The 15,965-nt window shown below is 53.5% G+C and overlaps 6 protein-coding genes across 6 annotated transcripts; 2 read left to right on the top strand and 4 right to left on the bottom strand.

Moving 5' to 3' along the window:
• Positions 1-344: 344 nt before the first annotated feature.
• Positions 345-1,694, bottom strand: J4E83_006214 (uncharacterized protein; the record flags this gene model as incomplete). The annotated part of the gene is made up of 2 exons (XM_049333129.1): positions 345-491; positions 885-1,694. The coding sequence occupies 2 exons, from the start codon at positions 1,692-1,694 to the stop codon at positions 345-347; spliced, it is 957 nt and encodes a 318-aa protein (XP_049187819.1).
• Positions 1,695-2,015: 321 nt separating this feature from the next.
• On the bottom strand, positions 2,016-3,158 carry J4E83_006215 (uncharacterized protein; the record flags this gene model as incomplete). The annotated part of the gene is made up of 4 exons (XM_049333130.1): positions 2,016-2,232; positions 2,281-2,499; positions 2,553-3,009; positions 3,074-3,158. 4 exons carry the CDS (start codon positions 3,156-3,158, stop codon positions 2,016-2,018), a joined length of 978 nt encoding a protein of 325 aa, XP_049187820.1.
• An 813-nt stretch (positions 3,159-3,971) lies between these two features.
• Positions 3,972-4,557, bottom strand: J4E83_006216 (uncharacterized protein; the record flags this gene model as incomplete). Its single annotated transcript, XM_049333131.1, has 3 exons — positions 3,972-3,998; positions 4,045-4,356; positions 4,411-4,557. 3 exons carry the CDS (start codon positions 4,555-4,557, stop codon positions 3,972-3,974), a joined length of 486 nt encoding a protein of 161 aa, XP_049187821.1.
• Positions 4,558-5,135: 578 nt separating this feature from the next.
• On the top strand, positions 5,136-10,214 carry J4E83_006217 (uncharacterized protein; the record flags this gene model as incomplete). The annotated part of the gene is made up of 1 exon (XM_049333132.1): positions 5,136-10,214. The coding sequence occupies one exon, from the start codon at positions 5,136-5,138 to the stop codon at positions 10,212-10,214; it is 5,079 nt and encodes a 1,692-aa protein (XP_049187822.1).
• A 644-nt stretch (positions 10,215-10,858) lies between these two features.
• Positions 10,859-11,682, top strand: J4E83_006218 (uncharacterized protein; the record flags this gene model as incomplete). Its single annotated transcript, XM_049333133.1, has 2 exons — positions 10,859-10,950; positions 11,001-11,682. 2 exons carry the CDS (start codon positions 10,859-10,861, stop codon positions 11,680-11,682), a joined length of 774 nt encoding a protein of 257 aa, XP_049187823.1.
• A 640-nt stretch (positions 11,683-12,322) lies between these two features.
• J4E83_006219 (uncharacterized protein) lies at positions 12,323-14,926 on the bottom strand (the record flags this gene model as incomplete). The annotated part of the gene is made up of 2 exons (XM_049333134.1): positions 12,323-12,723; positions 12,778-14,926. The coding sequence occupies 2 exons, from the start codon at positions 14,924-14,926 to the stop codon at positions 12,323-12,325; spliced, it is 2,550 nt and encodes an 849-aa protein (XP_049187824.1).
• Between the last annotated feature and the right edge of the window lie 1,039 nt (positions 14,927-15,965).

The raw sequence follows: 15,965 nt of genomic DNA on the forward strand, positions 1-15,965 counted from the left end.
TTCGTCGCCAAGCTCCTTGGCTTTTGGATCTTGGAGAGTTGTTCTGACTACTTATATTAGCGCGACACCATGTTCTGCGCTGCATGTTGGGATCTCGCCCGAGACATGAAGGCTATCTTGAATACTTGCAAGCCCCATATAAAGTATGTTCAACTTGCCTCTGGAGCGATGGACTTTGATGACCATTTCACTGGCGTTCAATACCACAAATGTTAGAGCATGGCTACCCTGCTTTCCATTGAAGGGCTTGAGGCGTTGGCGAAGATCTGGTAGTTCTATATAATCCGTGGATTAGATTGAGGAGGGTTTTGAGGATGTATCGCGATCTGCGGCTCCTCTGTTGCTTATCCATCCGATTCAAGATAGTGTAGCAGTAACTCTGGGTTCATCATGACCTTCTCCAACTTTGTCGACATCTCCTCGCGATTACCACCTCCACCCAATATCTTTCTGATAGCCGAAGAACTAACCTCTTCTCTCTTCTCATTACCCTCAATATCTCTTCCACTACCCAAAAACGTCACTGTACCCCCACTCTTCTTGTGGCAAACCCATGTCGCCCCCACTCCCTCATGACATCGTACCAGAATTTCATGTAGCAAACTGTCTTGCCTTGATCGGACATGTGGTTCGCCTTCCAAAGCAGCATGCCCACCGCAGTACTCTTGAATCCGTAAAGAGATACGACATTCATGATTCGCGCCTCCACATTCACAGCTGGAGTCTCCCTTCCTGCTGGTTGGTGTAGAGATCAAGCGCCAAGATCTACATCCAGGTAACCGTGTGGGCGGACGCTCTGGACCTTTGAACCATCTAGACGGCCGTGTGATGTCGCTGGTGATTATTTCTCCCCATGCTAAGAGCCAAGAGAGCTTTGTTTCTACTTCCTCGCGTTCGAATTTATCGCTTCCAGCTAGGACTACAAAGGAAACTTGAAATCCGTCTTTTTTCGCTTCTTCGATCAGGGTAGTCTCGTATGTTTGAAGTTTTGTGCGATGGCCTTTGTAAAACCAACTCCAGCGTTGCAGTAGGTCGTTTTGTAGTAGCGCGATTCTTTGTTCTTTCTCGGTGGCGAAGATCTTTCCATTGACTATAGCGCCGTCTTTCGCTTTGAGTCTATCGCGAAGTGGACAGAAGACGACGGCGATGGTGGTGGAGGCGCTACGTAGGAATGTGTGAAAGGCCAGTTCGAAGTGGCCAAGATGCGCTGGGTTGAACGAGCCGGTGTACATTATGATCTTGTTCTCGCGATTGCGATGGAGTACGGGCGCGTGCTCTGGTGAGGTGAAGTACGAGTCGGAAGGGGTTGGAAGCGATATGGACTTGGAGGCTAGGCGAATGTAGTGTTCCAATGGAGCGGTTGCTGATTCTGAGTACGGGCTGTGTACGTCGGTTGATTTACGCTGGGATGTACCCACAATCGACTCCTTGAGTGACGGGTCTCGTGACTCGCAACTAGGCTCGCGTTGTCTTTTGCGCGAGATCTGCGGTAGAGGGCGAAGTGACTGAGCAGCGTCAGAAGGACCTGGCGATGCGTCTTTCGCCGGTAGCTTCTCATCATGTCCGGGTACCGGTGTCTCATCTTTTCCTGCAGGATCTTCGTGGATGACAACATGCGAAAGCGCAACATTCGCTTCGCGCCTTTGGCGCTCCTTCCTCTTCTGGCTCACCTTGTCTTCTTCACATTGACGCATGGCGGTTATGATGAAAATTGGTGGGAGTGGAGGGTGCGGACGGGTCCCTTGCAAGATCAGCCGTTTGTATGACAACGAAAGTCCAACCGCGGTGAGCGGCCGATTGCTCGTTCCGGAGTCTGCGCACCACTGGCAAATTTTGATAGGAAATCTTTCAAAAACCAGTGGGAAGTCTTTCAAGCGAGCGCGATATGCTTTTAACGAAATAATCGTTCTTCTATAGACGTCAACATAGCACAACGAATGTCGGGTTACTTGCAGGGATAAGTTCGGCCCACGTTTGTACATTACCCTCCCACGGTTCAGTTTGATTGACCCGGATCACTCATAGGTCACGACTGGACCACCAGGCAACTCATCGAGCCATCCTTCAACCGGCTCCTTCACAGCCTGTGGTACCCCACACTTGGTCGACACATCGGCAGCCTGTGTCGTCAACCCCGTGCAGGTGTTACCAAAGCAGCGTTGGTCCATCGCTTTCTGCAGCGCACCCTCTTTCCAGCCAAAGACATAATCGCCGTGTTGACCGTAGCCAGTCCTACACATGGTTAGTGCTGTTCCCCCACAGTCGCTGCAGGTCACTCACGCATCACCCATGCTGTAGACAAACGGCTGCGATCCATCCTCAGGCCAGAGAGACGCGTCATTGAAAGGCGTAGTATCCCACATGACCTCATACATGAGTTGAGGCATCTTCACTGGATGAGTCGATGGGCAGGGACCGCCAGATTCGAAGGATCCAGTTGTAGGGTACGCGACATGGTCTTTGTGGTTCGGAGAATCGACGTTCTTGCCATCCCAGCATCTATATTCAAGATTAGCGATACGCGCAAAGCCAGGTAAATGGAGTCCACAAACGTTGGGAATGTAATAGTCGTCCGGATTCCACCTCCACACATGCCCGGTGGCAAGCTCGCTGTGTCAAATTCTCCGATACATGGGGCCCCACCAAAAGGATCTTGCTGTTTGTTCGTGAAACAGCGATGGCAGAGCTGTTTCTGCTGACCCTCCTTAGCTCTCAAGCCTGGATCACCGACCAACATCCTGAAACCCTTGGGGAACGCGGTCACCGTACTCTTCCCGTCGTATGGCGGAATGTAGTACACCGTAACGCCTTCTCTGCCTTGTAGACCCAAGTTGACCATCTGTGGGACGCGTTGGAAGGTGCCGTTACGCGCTTTGAAGTAGAGATTCGCGGTCCAATAGTTTGAAAGGTCTTCGGCAAAATCGCAGGTTGTGCAAGTGGCTTCCGTGCTGGGGTCGAGGTCGAGCGGTGGCATGGAGACATTGAAGGCGTTTCCGCCGACGATCTGGTCTAAACAATGACATGCAAATTTAGTATACGTACTGTATCAAGGTAGTATATGGGCATCGCTTACGCATGTGTGCTGAAGGTGCAATGCCGGGTTGGACAAGTGGGTCGATACGGTCGTAGACTAGTTGAGAGCACTGGAAACGTAGCATCGCCGCTGTTGCAAACTGTCGGGCCTTGAGGTCGTGAGTCGGCGATGCTGCGACATTGTGGAACAAAGAGGTGAGCGTGAGCGTGAGCGAGGACCAGTACATGCTGACGATCAAGTGGTCTGACAACGAGAAAATGGAATGTAGATGTTGGGAATCAGGGAACGTGCTGTTGTGGCACATGAGTCTCATAATATATCATGAATGACGTTCGAAGCAAGTCTCCACATGGAACTCACCCCACATCATGTTCACGGCTCGCCATGTCGGGTAGTTTCATCGAAGGATCCTTTCCTATAGAAGGTTCTAAAGTCAACTGCCGTATATGCTCCTGTTGATTGCTTGTATAAATATGTGGGTTGACCAATCGGATCCTAGCAAGTATCCTGGGCGGTTACCGACAAAGTGAGCATGCAACAAGGGTGAATCAGTCGGTGGCCAGTAGAAACTTGAGTTTCCTCATGGCCTGGGCATGGATTGCGGAATGCATGGGGCCCACGAGGTTGTGCTCCTGGATTGCTGGGATGACGTAGTGGCGAGCGGTGCCCCTGGGTGGGTGTCGTAGGATGCCGGTCTTGAAGAGGATGCCGAGACGCATTATCCCGCACGCAACGCAGAGTGTTGTATTGACGGAGTGGTTCCAGGTTCTCGAATCAGCGTCCAATTGAACCAGAACGGGATGAATGCATTAGTATCTGAGACTGGATTGGCGATGGAGCTCAAAATCAAAGTAGCCTAGGATGATAACTGGGTATTGAATTGACAAAGAGAATCCCATTGGGTTGTATGTACATGTCAGTTGAGTTTGCATACAATTTACCAGCCCTCACCGGGCTTCCTTGCCTATACACTGTTAGCAATAGTCCACACCGAACCATAATGCACTTACCAGCAATGCACCCTTTCCACCCAGCTCAGCCTCCAGACCATCTGGGTAAGTCTTGGGCGCACTAAGCTTGTCGGGGTAGAAGGTACCAACAGCCGCGCAGAGTCCGAAGACAGAAGCGACGAAGGTGCCCAGTAGGACGAAGCCCCATTGGGGGGTGAAGTGGTTGTAGTCGTGGAGCGCTAGTACACCCATGATATCGTTGTCCTCGTGGCAGGGCTCGCCATAGTTGCGGCGTTCTTGCTTGTCCCAGTAGTCGCCGTACGGGTCGCGGTTTCCTCGCTTCTCAGCGGGAGGGTTGATGTAGCCGCCGTTCTGTCACCATCAGCACTAGGTCCTTCCTGCCTTCTCTAGATAAAGTGGGCGTACTTGGTTCGGGTCTGTGAGCTCAGCGTGGGCCTTCTCAGCGTCGGTGAGGGCGGTTCGGATTTGGGTGAATTGGGGTCGTGGCCGGGCTACGGCGGGGACGACGGCTCGAGCCAGCGGGCGTGCCGCTACAATGCGCCTGGGGAACATGCTAGAGCCGAGTGAGTATTTGCGCGATGCGTGTCTTCGGTGTCTTCGTACGTTGTGGCGCAATTGCGGGGGTTGGATGGGTTGCAGTATTGCTGTGTCGTTCGCGATGAGCTCAGTTGCGGCCCCGGTAATGCTTGGCGGAGAAGTGGGTCTAACTGCTCTGCGTAGTACCACGACCGGTCATGGATGTGACACGAAAGGCGTCTACGCGACTGAGCAACCCGACGCCTGCCTGAAAGAATCTGCGGAGGTTTTAGACAGCCTCAGTCACAGCATTCTCAGACGTGATATCCACCATTCCGCCGTCGTTCACGTCAAAGGGATGGCATGCGCGCCCGTGCCGGTATTTAGCGTGATCCCTACCAAACATTATCGCCGGCTCTGTTTTTACCATCTCACAACTTCGACATAACACCGCATCATCCCAACGCGAGCCCGAATTTGAAATCCGACCCCATCACTGTCACCAGCACGCGTCAGGCTATCTTGCGACTCCGAATTCGAGCTGATATATGTCGATTTGGCCGCGCGCCGGGTGGTCAACAGGCTCCCCAGGCCGCCTCTCTCGCCCTTCCTGAATGGAAGAAGTTACCGCCGCGGATCGCGACATCGACTCCATCCCACCACGCGACTCGGCCGCCGCACACAACCCATCCGACATCACACACAATGGCGAACAGAGCGAGAACGACAGCGCACCTGTTATCAAGGAGGAACATCCGCCGGCACCTGTAAATGGCGATGATGGTGGCGTCATTGAGCGTCCGCCAAAACGGCGGAAACTCGAAGACACCACACCGCGCCGCTCAGCGTCACGCGCCGCATCGCCGCCCTGGAAGTCATTCGTGGCTGATGGACCGACGACAGTCTTCGAGAATGGCGTCAGGAAATCATCACGTGTGAGCAAGGATGCTGCACCGCCAACGCCGGAACCTGTAAAGCGGAATTCTCGCCCGGCCAGCAAGGCGACGCAGACCAACGGCACCCCTAAGAACGGCGTCAAGCGAGAGTCGCGCAATGGCCCAGGACCCATGTCTGTCTCGAAAGGGAAGACGCCATCCACCATCACCAAAAAGGTGTCCGCACAGTCTCTGGCAACGCCGGCGCGCAAGTCTGAGCGCCAGAGAAAGCCTCCAGCACTTGCGACAACGTCGCCCGTCACGTCGCCAGCACTGCAGAATGGGTCGCCCGAAGGCACGCGCAAGCGGGTCGGGCGCTCTCGGAGGGGAGCGCAGCCACTTACCGATGATCTAGGTGACGAGCCCATGGACGATGCCGAAACGAACGGACACGACCCCTACGCCGGCCTGTATGGATCGCCCGACGACTCGAACCCATCTATGCCTGCCCCTCGTCTCCGCCTGCGACTGCGAAAGCCCGACCCTCCCAACCGCCATCCCCACCATGCCCCGCCCAAGTCAGAGTACGCGTCGCTCGAAGAGTGGCTAGGACAAGACGACCCGTTAGACGGCGAAGAGGCGCTTCGGATCACACAGGAAAAGGCCGAGGAAGAGGCCGAGCGCCGGCTGCAGATTGTCGAGGCTGCTGAACATGGAGTTCTAAGCCAGGCACGATGCAGCGTATATGCGCCTGAAGCAGCCCCAGAGCCACCGCCACAATACGGACATTGGGACCACGTTGTCGCTCATGCCCTGCACTTCAACAAGCTATTGAAGGAGGAGAAGGCATTCCATCGGCGGACGGCCAAGATCTTGGCCAGAGAAGCATACGACTTCTGGAAGAACAAGTTCAAGCGCAAGAGCCAAGATGAGATCGAACAGGAAGAGACCGAGCGGCAAGTGACGAGATACAAGCAGCTCGTGAAGGATGTCAAGGACGCATGGGGCTTGGTCAGGGTTGAGATCGACAAGGAGCGTGTGGCTAAATATGAGGAGGAACAGTTGCAGCTCGGACACAAGGCCATGGACGACATGTTTAATCAAGCGCAAGAGATTCTGGGTGGTCGTAACGCGGGCGACGGGGCCTCCTCCTTGGTCAGCGAAGACCGAGATTTCGATGAGATGGAATCCGAAAGCGGGGTGTCGCATGCCTCACAACAACAGCACGACGACGATGTCATGTCTTCCAGCTCCGATAGCGAACAAGAGAACGAGCAGGACGAAGATGCGAACCTCACGGCCGAACAACTACGCGAGAAGTACGGACAACTTCCCGATCTCCCCGAGAGCAGCTCCGAGGCGGAAGTCAACTCAAACGACGGCGAAGACGATGACGACGCCGATTCCGAAGAGGGCACTCCTGCGCCAACACCCGATCCCGACCTCGATGTCGACAACACGAACGAGCTTCCAGAGAACCCATTTCAACAGACGAACGGCTTTCACGACCACGAAGAAGATGGGGATAAACAGAAGCCAGACTATATCGATCCTGCTACAGTGGAGCTCGATCAGGTCGATGATGCTTTGCTCGATTCTGAGGACGACAAGGGCTCGGAGTCTGGTAGTGAAGCTTGGTCGAGCAACGAAGGTTCGGATAGCGAGGGTGATGGTCATGAAGAAGCCGGCTTGGAAGAAGACGACGAGGATGAGAGTGAGGGAGAAGACTTAGGCATGATGGGTTTCTTGGCACCTAAAGACATCAAGAAACTGAAAGAGGCCGCCAAGACCGCGATTGACGATGTGGAACCGGAAGACCCGACAACTCAGCCCGAACAAACGAATGGCCATGCTACATCGCCCGCGGAAGTCTACGAGGAGAAGCCACATGTGAATGGTCATGATTCTGTCGCTGAAGTAGACGAGCCACATGTGAACGGGCATTCTGAAACAGAACCTGCTCCTACCGTCGAGGCAGCTGAGCCAACTCCGATGGAAGATGTAGTACATTCTAAAAGCGCTTCTCGATCACGGCATACATCATCCCCACCAAGGACCGAGGTGCCATCCTTACTACGCGGTACCCTCCGAGAGTACCAGCACGATGGTTTGGACTGGCTGGCGAACTTGTACGAATCCGAGACAAACGGAATCCTCGCAGACGAGATGGGTCTGGGCAAGACTATACAGACCATCTCACTTCTCGCCTACCTCGCTGTTCGTCGCGAGATATGGGGACCACATCTAGTCGTCGTACCCACCAGTGTCATGCTCAATTGGGAGATGGAGTTCAAGAAATTCTTGCCAGGCTTCAAGATTCTGACATACTATGGCGACATCAATGAGCGAAAACGAAAGCGCATGGGCTGGCGCAACACTGGCAAGGACATGTACAACGTCGTCATTACCTCCTACCAGCTCATCCTCCAAGACGCAGCAGCCTTCAAGATGCGTCCCTGGCGTTACCTGGTCCTCGATGAAGCCCACAACATCAAAAACTTCAAGTCCCAACGATGGCAGACTATGCTTAATCTTAGAACAGAGCGACGGTTGTTACTGACTGGTACGCCTCTACAAAACAACATCGATGAGCTTTGGTCGCTGCTCTACTTCTTAATGCCAGCTGGCTTTGCCGGGGAAGGTCGCATCGCGGGACTGGAGGAGTTTACCTTGGCTCTCAAGAATCCTACTTCGCAGATTCTCGATCAAGGTCGGCAGCAGCTTGATGCGGAAGCGCAGAAGGTTGTCAAGCGGCTTCACGAAGTCCTTCGCCCCTACTTGCTTCGAAGGCTGAAATCAGAGGTTGAGAAGCAAATGCCAGGGAAGTATGAGCACGTGGTCTACTGCAAGCTTTCCAAGCGGCAACGGCAGCTCTACGATGGGTTCATGGGCCGCGCCTCGACCAAGGAGATCCTGTCCTCCGGCAACTACATGTCGATTATCAATTGCTTAATGTCATTACGAAAAGTCTGCAATCACCCCGACCTGTTCGAAACACGAGCCATTGTAACGTCCATGGCCATGCCCAAGTCAGTCGCTGCTCAGTACGAGATCAAGGACCTTCTCATCAGGAAGCGACTGCAAGAGGGCATGGAAGATAAGCAAGTAAATCTAGACGCCTTGAACTTGGTGTTTGCGCGACGGGAACAGACGCAGTTGGGTCATGCTAGACGCACCTACCCTATCCGCGCCACACGACCCCTGGAGGATCTGATCGAGCGCCAAACACGGCGCATCAACAAGCCCATCGACAAGGGCACTTCTTCACTACAAGCGACTATGGCAGCGATGGCGAAGCGAGAGCAAGTGGCCGTTCGAGACCATTTGCAAACATGTCTTAACCTTACTCGCGCGCGCACCCAGTTTATGCCGATTTACGGAAAGGACATCATTGACGCACTGACCGTCGATTGGCACGATTTTACATTTGGGGCTATCACTGAAGGGAAGAGAGTGGCTAAGCCTCTCCTCTACCGAACCCATCACACTCCACATCCCAACTACCACGGCTTCGGTCAGGCTCAAATGCAACCAAGACAAGAGGAAACGATTCACTATGACATCGTTCAACGTCATCATGGTCTACTCGGATTCAGGTCACCGCGCTCTCATTGTGTCTTGTCGCATTGGCACGATCAACAAATTACCCATTTCTATGATATGATTCCAACATTGGAGCAGCGTGCTGAGGCTATGGAGCCTCTCATTACCCGCTTCACATGCGTTACGCCTGCCGTTGCGGCCGAGGAATTAGCACCTCTGACCCTATCCAGGCGCGGTGTCCAGCTGATTCGATCGTCGGAGGCAGCACACGAAAAAGACCCCTTCCATTCTTCGCGCATCCGACAATCGATCGCCTTCCCGGACAAGCGTCTCCTTCAATACGACTGTGGCAAGCTTCAGCGTCTTGCAACACTCCTTCGAGATCTACAGGCTGGTGGCCACCGTGCGCTCATCTTCACCCAGATGACAAAGGTTCTAGACATTCTCGAGCAATTCTTGAACATTCATGGATATCGCTACCTGCGCCTTGACGGGTCTACCAAGATCGAGCAGCGCCAGATTCTTACCGATCGCTTCAACAGTGACCCCCGCATCTTATGCTTCATCCTGTCATCTCGATCTGGTGGTCTCGGTATCAATCTCACAGGTGCTGACAGCGTCATCTTCTACGACCTTGATTGGAACCCCGCGATGGACAAGCAGTGTCAAGATCGAGCTCATCGTATCGGTCAGACGCGCGATGTGCACATCTACAAGTTCGTCAGCGAATACACCATCGAAGCCAACATCCTCCGCAAGTCGAACCAGAAACGTCTCCTCGACGACGTCATTATCCAAAAGGGTGACTTCACCACAGACACCTTCAACAAAGTCACCTGGCGCGATGCACTCGACGAGAACCTGGGAATCGACACCAATGACGAAGCAGGTGCAGCCATGGAACGTGTGCTCGGCGAGAAGATTGGACTCCTGGGTGACGCACGTGTCATGGGCACAGTGGAAGACACTGAGGATCGCACGGCAGCTTCCATCGCACAGAAGGAGATTGTGGACGAGATTCAAGAAGACCAAGTCGACTTCAACGAGAGTCTGAACGCTACGAGAGCCGCCTCGGAAGCCGCTGCTGCCGCCAAAGCGAACGAAGACCTCGATCTCGACGGCAACGAGAAGGAGCGGAGGCACGTCGACGAGTACATGCTTAGCCTGTACCGAGAAGAGTACGGCAAAGAACCGTACCGGCCGCCAACGGACCGGCAGAAGAGGAACCGAAAGGGACAGGATCCTCATGTGCGGCACAGAAAGAAGAAATACTAGTAATACGCAATTCTTTCTATTGAGCGACTTTGGGGTTTAGCGAGCGTGTTGGAAAAGGGAAAAATTATGTATTAGTAGTTGTACAATCGTAGAAAGAGCGAGTAGCATTTGCATGGTCTGGCGTTTTCTCCAATAGGGAGAAAGAGAAATGAGATTAGTGTACCATCATACTGGAGACGTGTCGTGATTTTAGTGATACCTGATGCGCGAGTTCGCTGACCATGTTGCCAGCATCGATAATGGAGTCACGTAACCGAAGCTTCGAAAATGCTCCTTCAGTGGCTTCGCGATCTCAGACAAGAGAAAAAGCTCATGCTGTGTAAGGACCGCTGCGGATATCTAATAGTGTAATTCAAAGCCCGGCAGTCAGAGTGGACCTTGGGGACTACGTCAGTCCAGACAGTGACTAAGTTTCAACCGTCGGCGACATGTATACTCCAAAGCGAAAAACAGACGGTGATCTCTAGTCAACCCGGGTCGTCACCGCCTACTGGACCCTGTCCGTTGCTCCTGCCTTTCCAGCTCACTGCCAAGACCGCGCTACTAGGCCCAGTACTTTTCACCATCACCGTCACATCAATCTGATTTACCCAAACACCTGTCACGACTGTGGCCAGATACCACGACAACCACAAGCGTTCGCGATGGCGACTCCAGAGAAGACAGAAGAGCCCCCAAAGGTCACTCCGTTGCTCGAGCTGGCCAAATGCTCCAAAGCTACTCCCTCACCTAACCCGTAAGTACAAACAACGCTGTATACAAGAAAGCTACTTACACTTCAAATAGGGACAAGTGTGGTCCCATCATCACCATTGTGGTCGGTTCCGCCAAGAAAATACGCGAATTCCACGTCTACGAAGGCCTTCTCTCTCACTATTCCTCCTACTTCAAAGCTGCTCTGAAGGGCGCTTGGAAGGAAGGTGCTCTCAAAACTGTCGAACTGAAGGACGATAACCCGGAGGTCTTCAAGGCGTTCTTCCACTGGATCAACACGGGAAAGCTCTACTTCGCGCCCAACGCTTCGGGAGAGATTCCTCTGAGTGAGAAGCTCATTTGCGAGATCTACGTCTTTGGCGACGCACGCGGATGTCCTGATCTTTGCAATGCTGCGATCGACCTACTTCTTCAAAAGATGCATGAGGCATGGAGAACTGCGCTCGCCGAACTTCCCTTTGTGTACGAAAATACCCTTCGCGGATCAGCTCTTCGGAAATGTCTTGTAGATGACTTCGTCGATAACTTTCGCTTCCCGAATCTAACGGACGTCATTCAACGAGACGCTGAGTTGTCACGATATCCCCAGGAATTTCTTGCCGAGATTGTCGTAGCATTCATGGCTCTTGGATCGACTCCCATTCCGTCAGCTGCAGGGTGGGGAAATCTGCCTTACAGCAAGAACAACTGGGTCACGCACATCAAACCTTTGATATGTTCAAGATATCACGATCACCCAGCACCTCCGGCTTGATCGCGTTGACGACGGTAGATGCTCTATGCGCGCGGTAGATCGGTTTGGAGGATACGTGATCGCTTTTGTCTCATAACACAATGGGATAATGACGCTGGACAACTACGGGAGGGCGGCTCCACGACGCAAGCTTGGATCACCAGGATCTTGATAGTTGGATGAATGGAAACTTATTGCCCACTCCCTGCGGTGATCATCTCGATGAGAGAAACGTGACGTCTATTTCGCACCTCCTCTATTATATTTCCTATTATCTCTCTCTGACTCAGTCGCCGCAGGCAAACAGCGGGTGCCGCCGTCTGCAGCCCGGTATATATGGTCCCCTGTAGCGAAAATCTCGACCGCACCCAAATCTGCACGTTATAATGCAGATTGACAGCCTAAAACTTCACATACGACCATAGGATCCTGACGACCAGCGCTTCCCGTTCGCTCAGCGGTACTTAAGCAGGATACCGGCGGATTAGTACCTGGGTGGGTGACCACCAGGGACCACCCGCTGTTGTATGTTTTTGCCTATTTTCTCCTCTTTTTTTTGCCATCATCATGTACTCTGGAGAAACGTCAAAAGAAGGCATGTAAAGTTTTTTGGGGGTTGCAGAGCTTGTGGTTGGAAGATCGATGTGTTTCGATACCTAGACTAGCTGGACGGCGAGATCCCTTCACTCCCACTCTCGACCGCCTCTTCCTGATCTCTATCGCCAACGTCATCCTCGTCTCTATCCGCTGTGTCGGCGTTCTCCTCTCGTTCCAAGTATGGCGGCGGTGCAAGTTCTTCACTCTCGGCCTCACCCTCCTCATCTTTCCCTTCTACCCACACCCTGTTCAACTCTGCCTCGATTTCCTCTCGTCTCTTCTTCCACTCCTCCACCTTTGCCAGCCTCTCTCTCAGCTCTGATAACTCTTTCTCGACGCTCGACTTCTCTGACTGTGTGCCTATGCGTTGGAAGTCCCACTCGTCGCCGCGGTCGCCCATGCCGAGCGTTAGTGTGTAATCGTGGTAGCGCTTTAGGGATGCGCGCGTTGATATCGTGATCAATGCTGGAGTGTGTGAGTCAATTGAAGTCATCATGACAAGGGCAGCGGGATACTTACTAATGCCCTTGGCTTTCGCGCGTTCGTAGAGTAGGCCTTCCACATCGCTACTGACTGCACTGGTGCCCTCGTCTACGAATGCGTACCGGGGTTCATGATATAGCAGTCTCGCAATGCCCATTCTCTGCTTTTCTCCACCGCTGAAGACGTCTTTCCATACTTTCTTCGTGTCCCAGCCGCCTTCTCTATCGGGCAAGTAGCCCAGTTTGGCTTCTTCGAGGACCTGGGAAAGTTCAAAGTCGCGACGTCCTGCATCTTTCATATCGGCATCGGTGTGAGGATAGATGACTTGGTCGCGGAGGGTGCCGGTGGAGAGGTAAGGTCGTTGAGGAAGGAACATAATACCGTCTACGCCGATGCTGCGAGGACGACTCACAAGACCGCGGTATGCGGGCCAGAGACCGGCGACGATGCGCGAAACTGCGCTCTTGCCGCAGCCATTAGGTCCGGTTATGAGAAGATGCTCGCCGGAGTGAACGATGAACGATAAGGATTCTAGGAGTTCTTCGCCGCCCATGGGGTGCAGGGCTGGGGCGACGACTGGAACGTGTTCGAGGCGGATTCCATCAAAGCCCTTGTGGACTGTGCCTTGGATGTCGGAGACGGAATAGAGTTCTGGTCGCGTGCCGGGTGGAGGGTAGTATGCTTCTGCGTGGACGCGATGGAGAGTGCTGATCAGGGTGTAGACGCGTGATGTGTAACCAGCCAGCTCAGAAAGATCCTTGATGCTATACATCATGCGACCACCAGCATCGGCAAGCGACAGCATGAGTCGCTTGTTCGTGATAAAGTCCTTCATACGGCTTCTCTCGCGGTGTGATTTCTCTCCTCCAGGTAGCTCAGGTGTGCCTCCCACGCCACCCCATTCGGGTAAGAAAACTGGGAGCGAAGTAACCAGGTAACCGAAGGCCGACCATGAGTACTTCAGCACGAAGTCTTCAAGCATGTTGTACCGGATCTTGAGGCTGTAGATGCCCTCCATCCAGTGCTTGAGGTCCTTGAATCCTCGCTCGAGGAAGTGCTTTTCCATCTCGTCGCCGCCGTAGAAAGCCACTTCCTCGGCATTTGCAATGAGTCGAGAGTGCAGAGCGCGGAACTCGCCTTCTCTTCGTCCTTCGACAGCTTTGAGTTTGCCAAAGGGCGGAGACAGTTTTCGCAGTACTGTCGCGGTAAGGAAGTAGTTGCTCAGCAGTCCGGTAAGCGCTAACGGTCCTAGAGAGCGGTAGAGCTGGTAGTTGAACACGCAAAGGTCCACAAACGGCTTTCCTAAGCTCGAGTACAAGGATGCCGCACTCGCACAGAATAGCGTCAGATCTTGTGTGATGTATTGGTCGGCCCCAACGCCTACACCTCCGTCTAGATTCTGTAGCTTGTAGTAGTTCAGATGGTCGTTCAGGTACAAGTCGTGGATGTACCGCGTGAGTCGCGTTCGGAACGCGATGGAGACTTTACTCTGCAGGAACTTGATCATAGCGTTCGTGTATGAAGAGAAAGTGCCGACACCAAGCCATTTGACTACGCCCCACAGGAATGCCTTGCCGTTGCCTGCTACAAGGTCGCGCACGATCTCTCCGTCGAGGCGCGCTACGACGAGTGACAGGTACGTCCGCAGCATGAGGAAGACGCTATGGCTGACCAGCAGACCCGTCTCTTTGCTATTCCAACGCGGTATCATGATATTTAGAAGGCTCAGAAACTGGTGTAGGAAGGCCAAGTTGAGACCCGGCTTCGTCTGTGGCGGCGGCGCTTGCGGGTCGCTCGAGGTCGTGTCAGCCATGCGGGCTGCGCGGGGCGGCTGGAGGAAGAGTCTGCGATGCGCATCGAATGTGGTTTGCTTGGTGGGATGGATGACCACCTTGGACGTCGAGTCGCGGTAGGGCACGTAAATGGTCCTGGAGCCATCTTTGTTCCTGAGTCCGGAGTTCCTCCTCAGCAACCGTCGGCCGGTCTCCTTCTCTGCGCGCCGGCTCTTGTACCATCTCGTGCCTCCATATCCGGTGCCTATAATGGTGAAGAGGAGGGTGATGGTGGATAGCAGCTTCGTGAGCTTGGATGCGCCGCGGACGCGGGACTTGAGGAGCGTCGCATAGCGGTCGTAGAGTGCTAGGAGTGGGTCATGAGGCTGTCGTAAGGTAGACTGAGCGGCCATTGTTGACCGTGGACATCCTCTCTGGGAAGACTGTCATTTCTCGCAACGGCGGTGCTGGAGGTTGGAGATGGTGTACCTGGCATGTGAGCCAGTGCTATGATGCTTGCTGCGGTTTGAGCCGAGGCATGTGAAGGGGCACGTGCACTGGGGAAATCCGGGGTGGCTCCACAACAGCTCGACAACCACCGCCGCAGAGCAGGCTACTGTTGTCTGAATATCCGCGCATCGACGAGATATGTTTCCTACAGCTACTAAGAATATAAGACTGAAGCACTTTTGAATTAACATTACTAGGTCATAAGCTCGACTACCACCCGCCACGGGAAGCCGTGGTTATTAAACAGCAGCAAAATGCCTCCAATGCACCCCCAATTCCTTTCCTAATCATCGATCCTTCCCATTAGCTCAAGCCGTCGCAGATTCTTTGTGTTCAATCTGCTTCATTATCATACACAGTTGGCTCTTCAGCCAGCCTCCTAGAAATTCATACAGGTGCCCCGCCTGCTCGCAAGTATCGCCATTACCTCCCCAATTAGCCAGTGCCTCAACGAGTTGCGCACATCCTCGCAACTCATTGAGGATTATCTGTCTTCTATGTCTCTCTTGCTCACCGTCGTCAAATTTGTACTGGGTGAATGGAGATGACTGCATATACAGGTTGTAATTTTCCGCGTCCCCAATGCTCGTCACAGACGAAGGGGAGAAAACGGTCTGCGAGAAAGGAAGAGGCTGACAGTAGTTCCAAGAAAGCGATGTCGAGACTGGGTAGCTCGTACGGGGTCCGCGACTAACGCTAGCAGCGGTTTGATACCAGGCCAAAATCTTTGATGTTATGCTAGAGTATAGCATAGCAAGATGTGGGTCTGACGAGCATGAACACCTGAGAAGCCGCAAGATGTTCTCTCGTGCTGACCGGACAGTATGAAGAACGGCATCGAATGAATCCCTTGACTGGCCCGGGTATGTGACGTGTGGCAGGCTCTCGAGCGTCGAATAGGCCAGCGCATAGCAACTATGGCAGTTGTCTGTCGCGACCTCG

This window comes from Alternaria metachromatica (assembly GCF_023757995.1).
Source record: "Alternaria metachromatica strain BMP 0045 chromosome Unknown scaffold_13, whole genome shotgun sequence".
NCBI classification, from domain to species: domain Eukaryota; kingdom Fungi; phylum Ascomycota; class Dothideomycetes; order Pleosporales; family Pleosporaceae; genus Alternaria; species Alternaria metachromatica.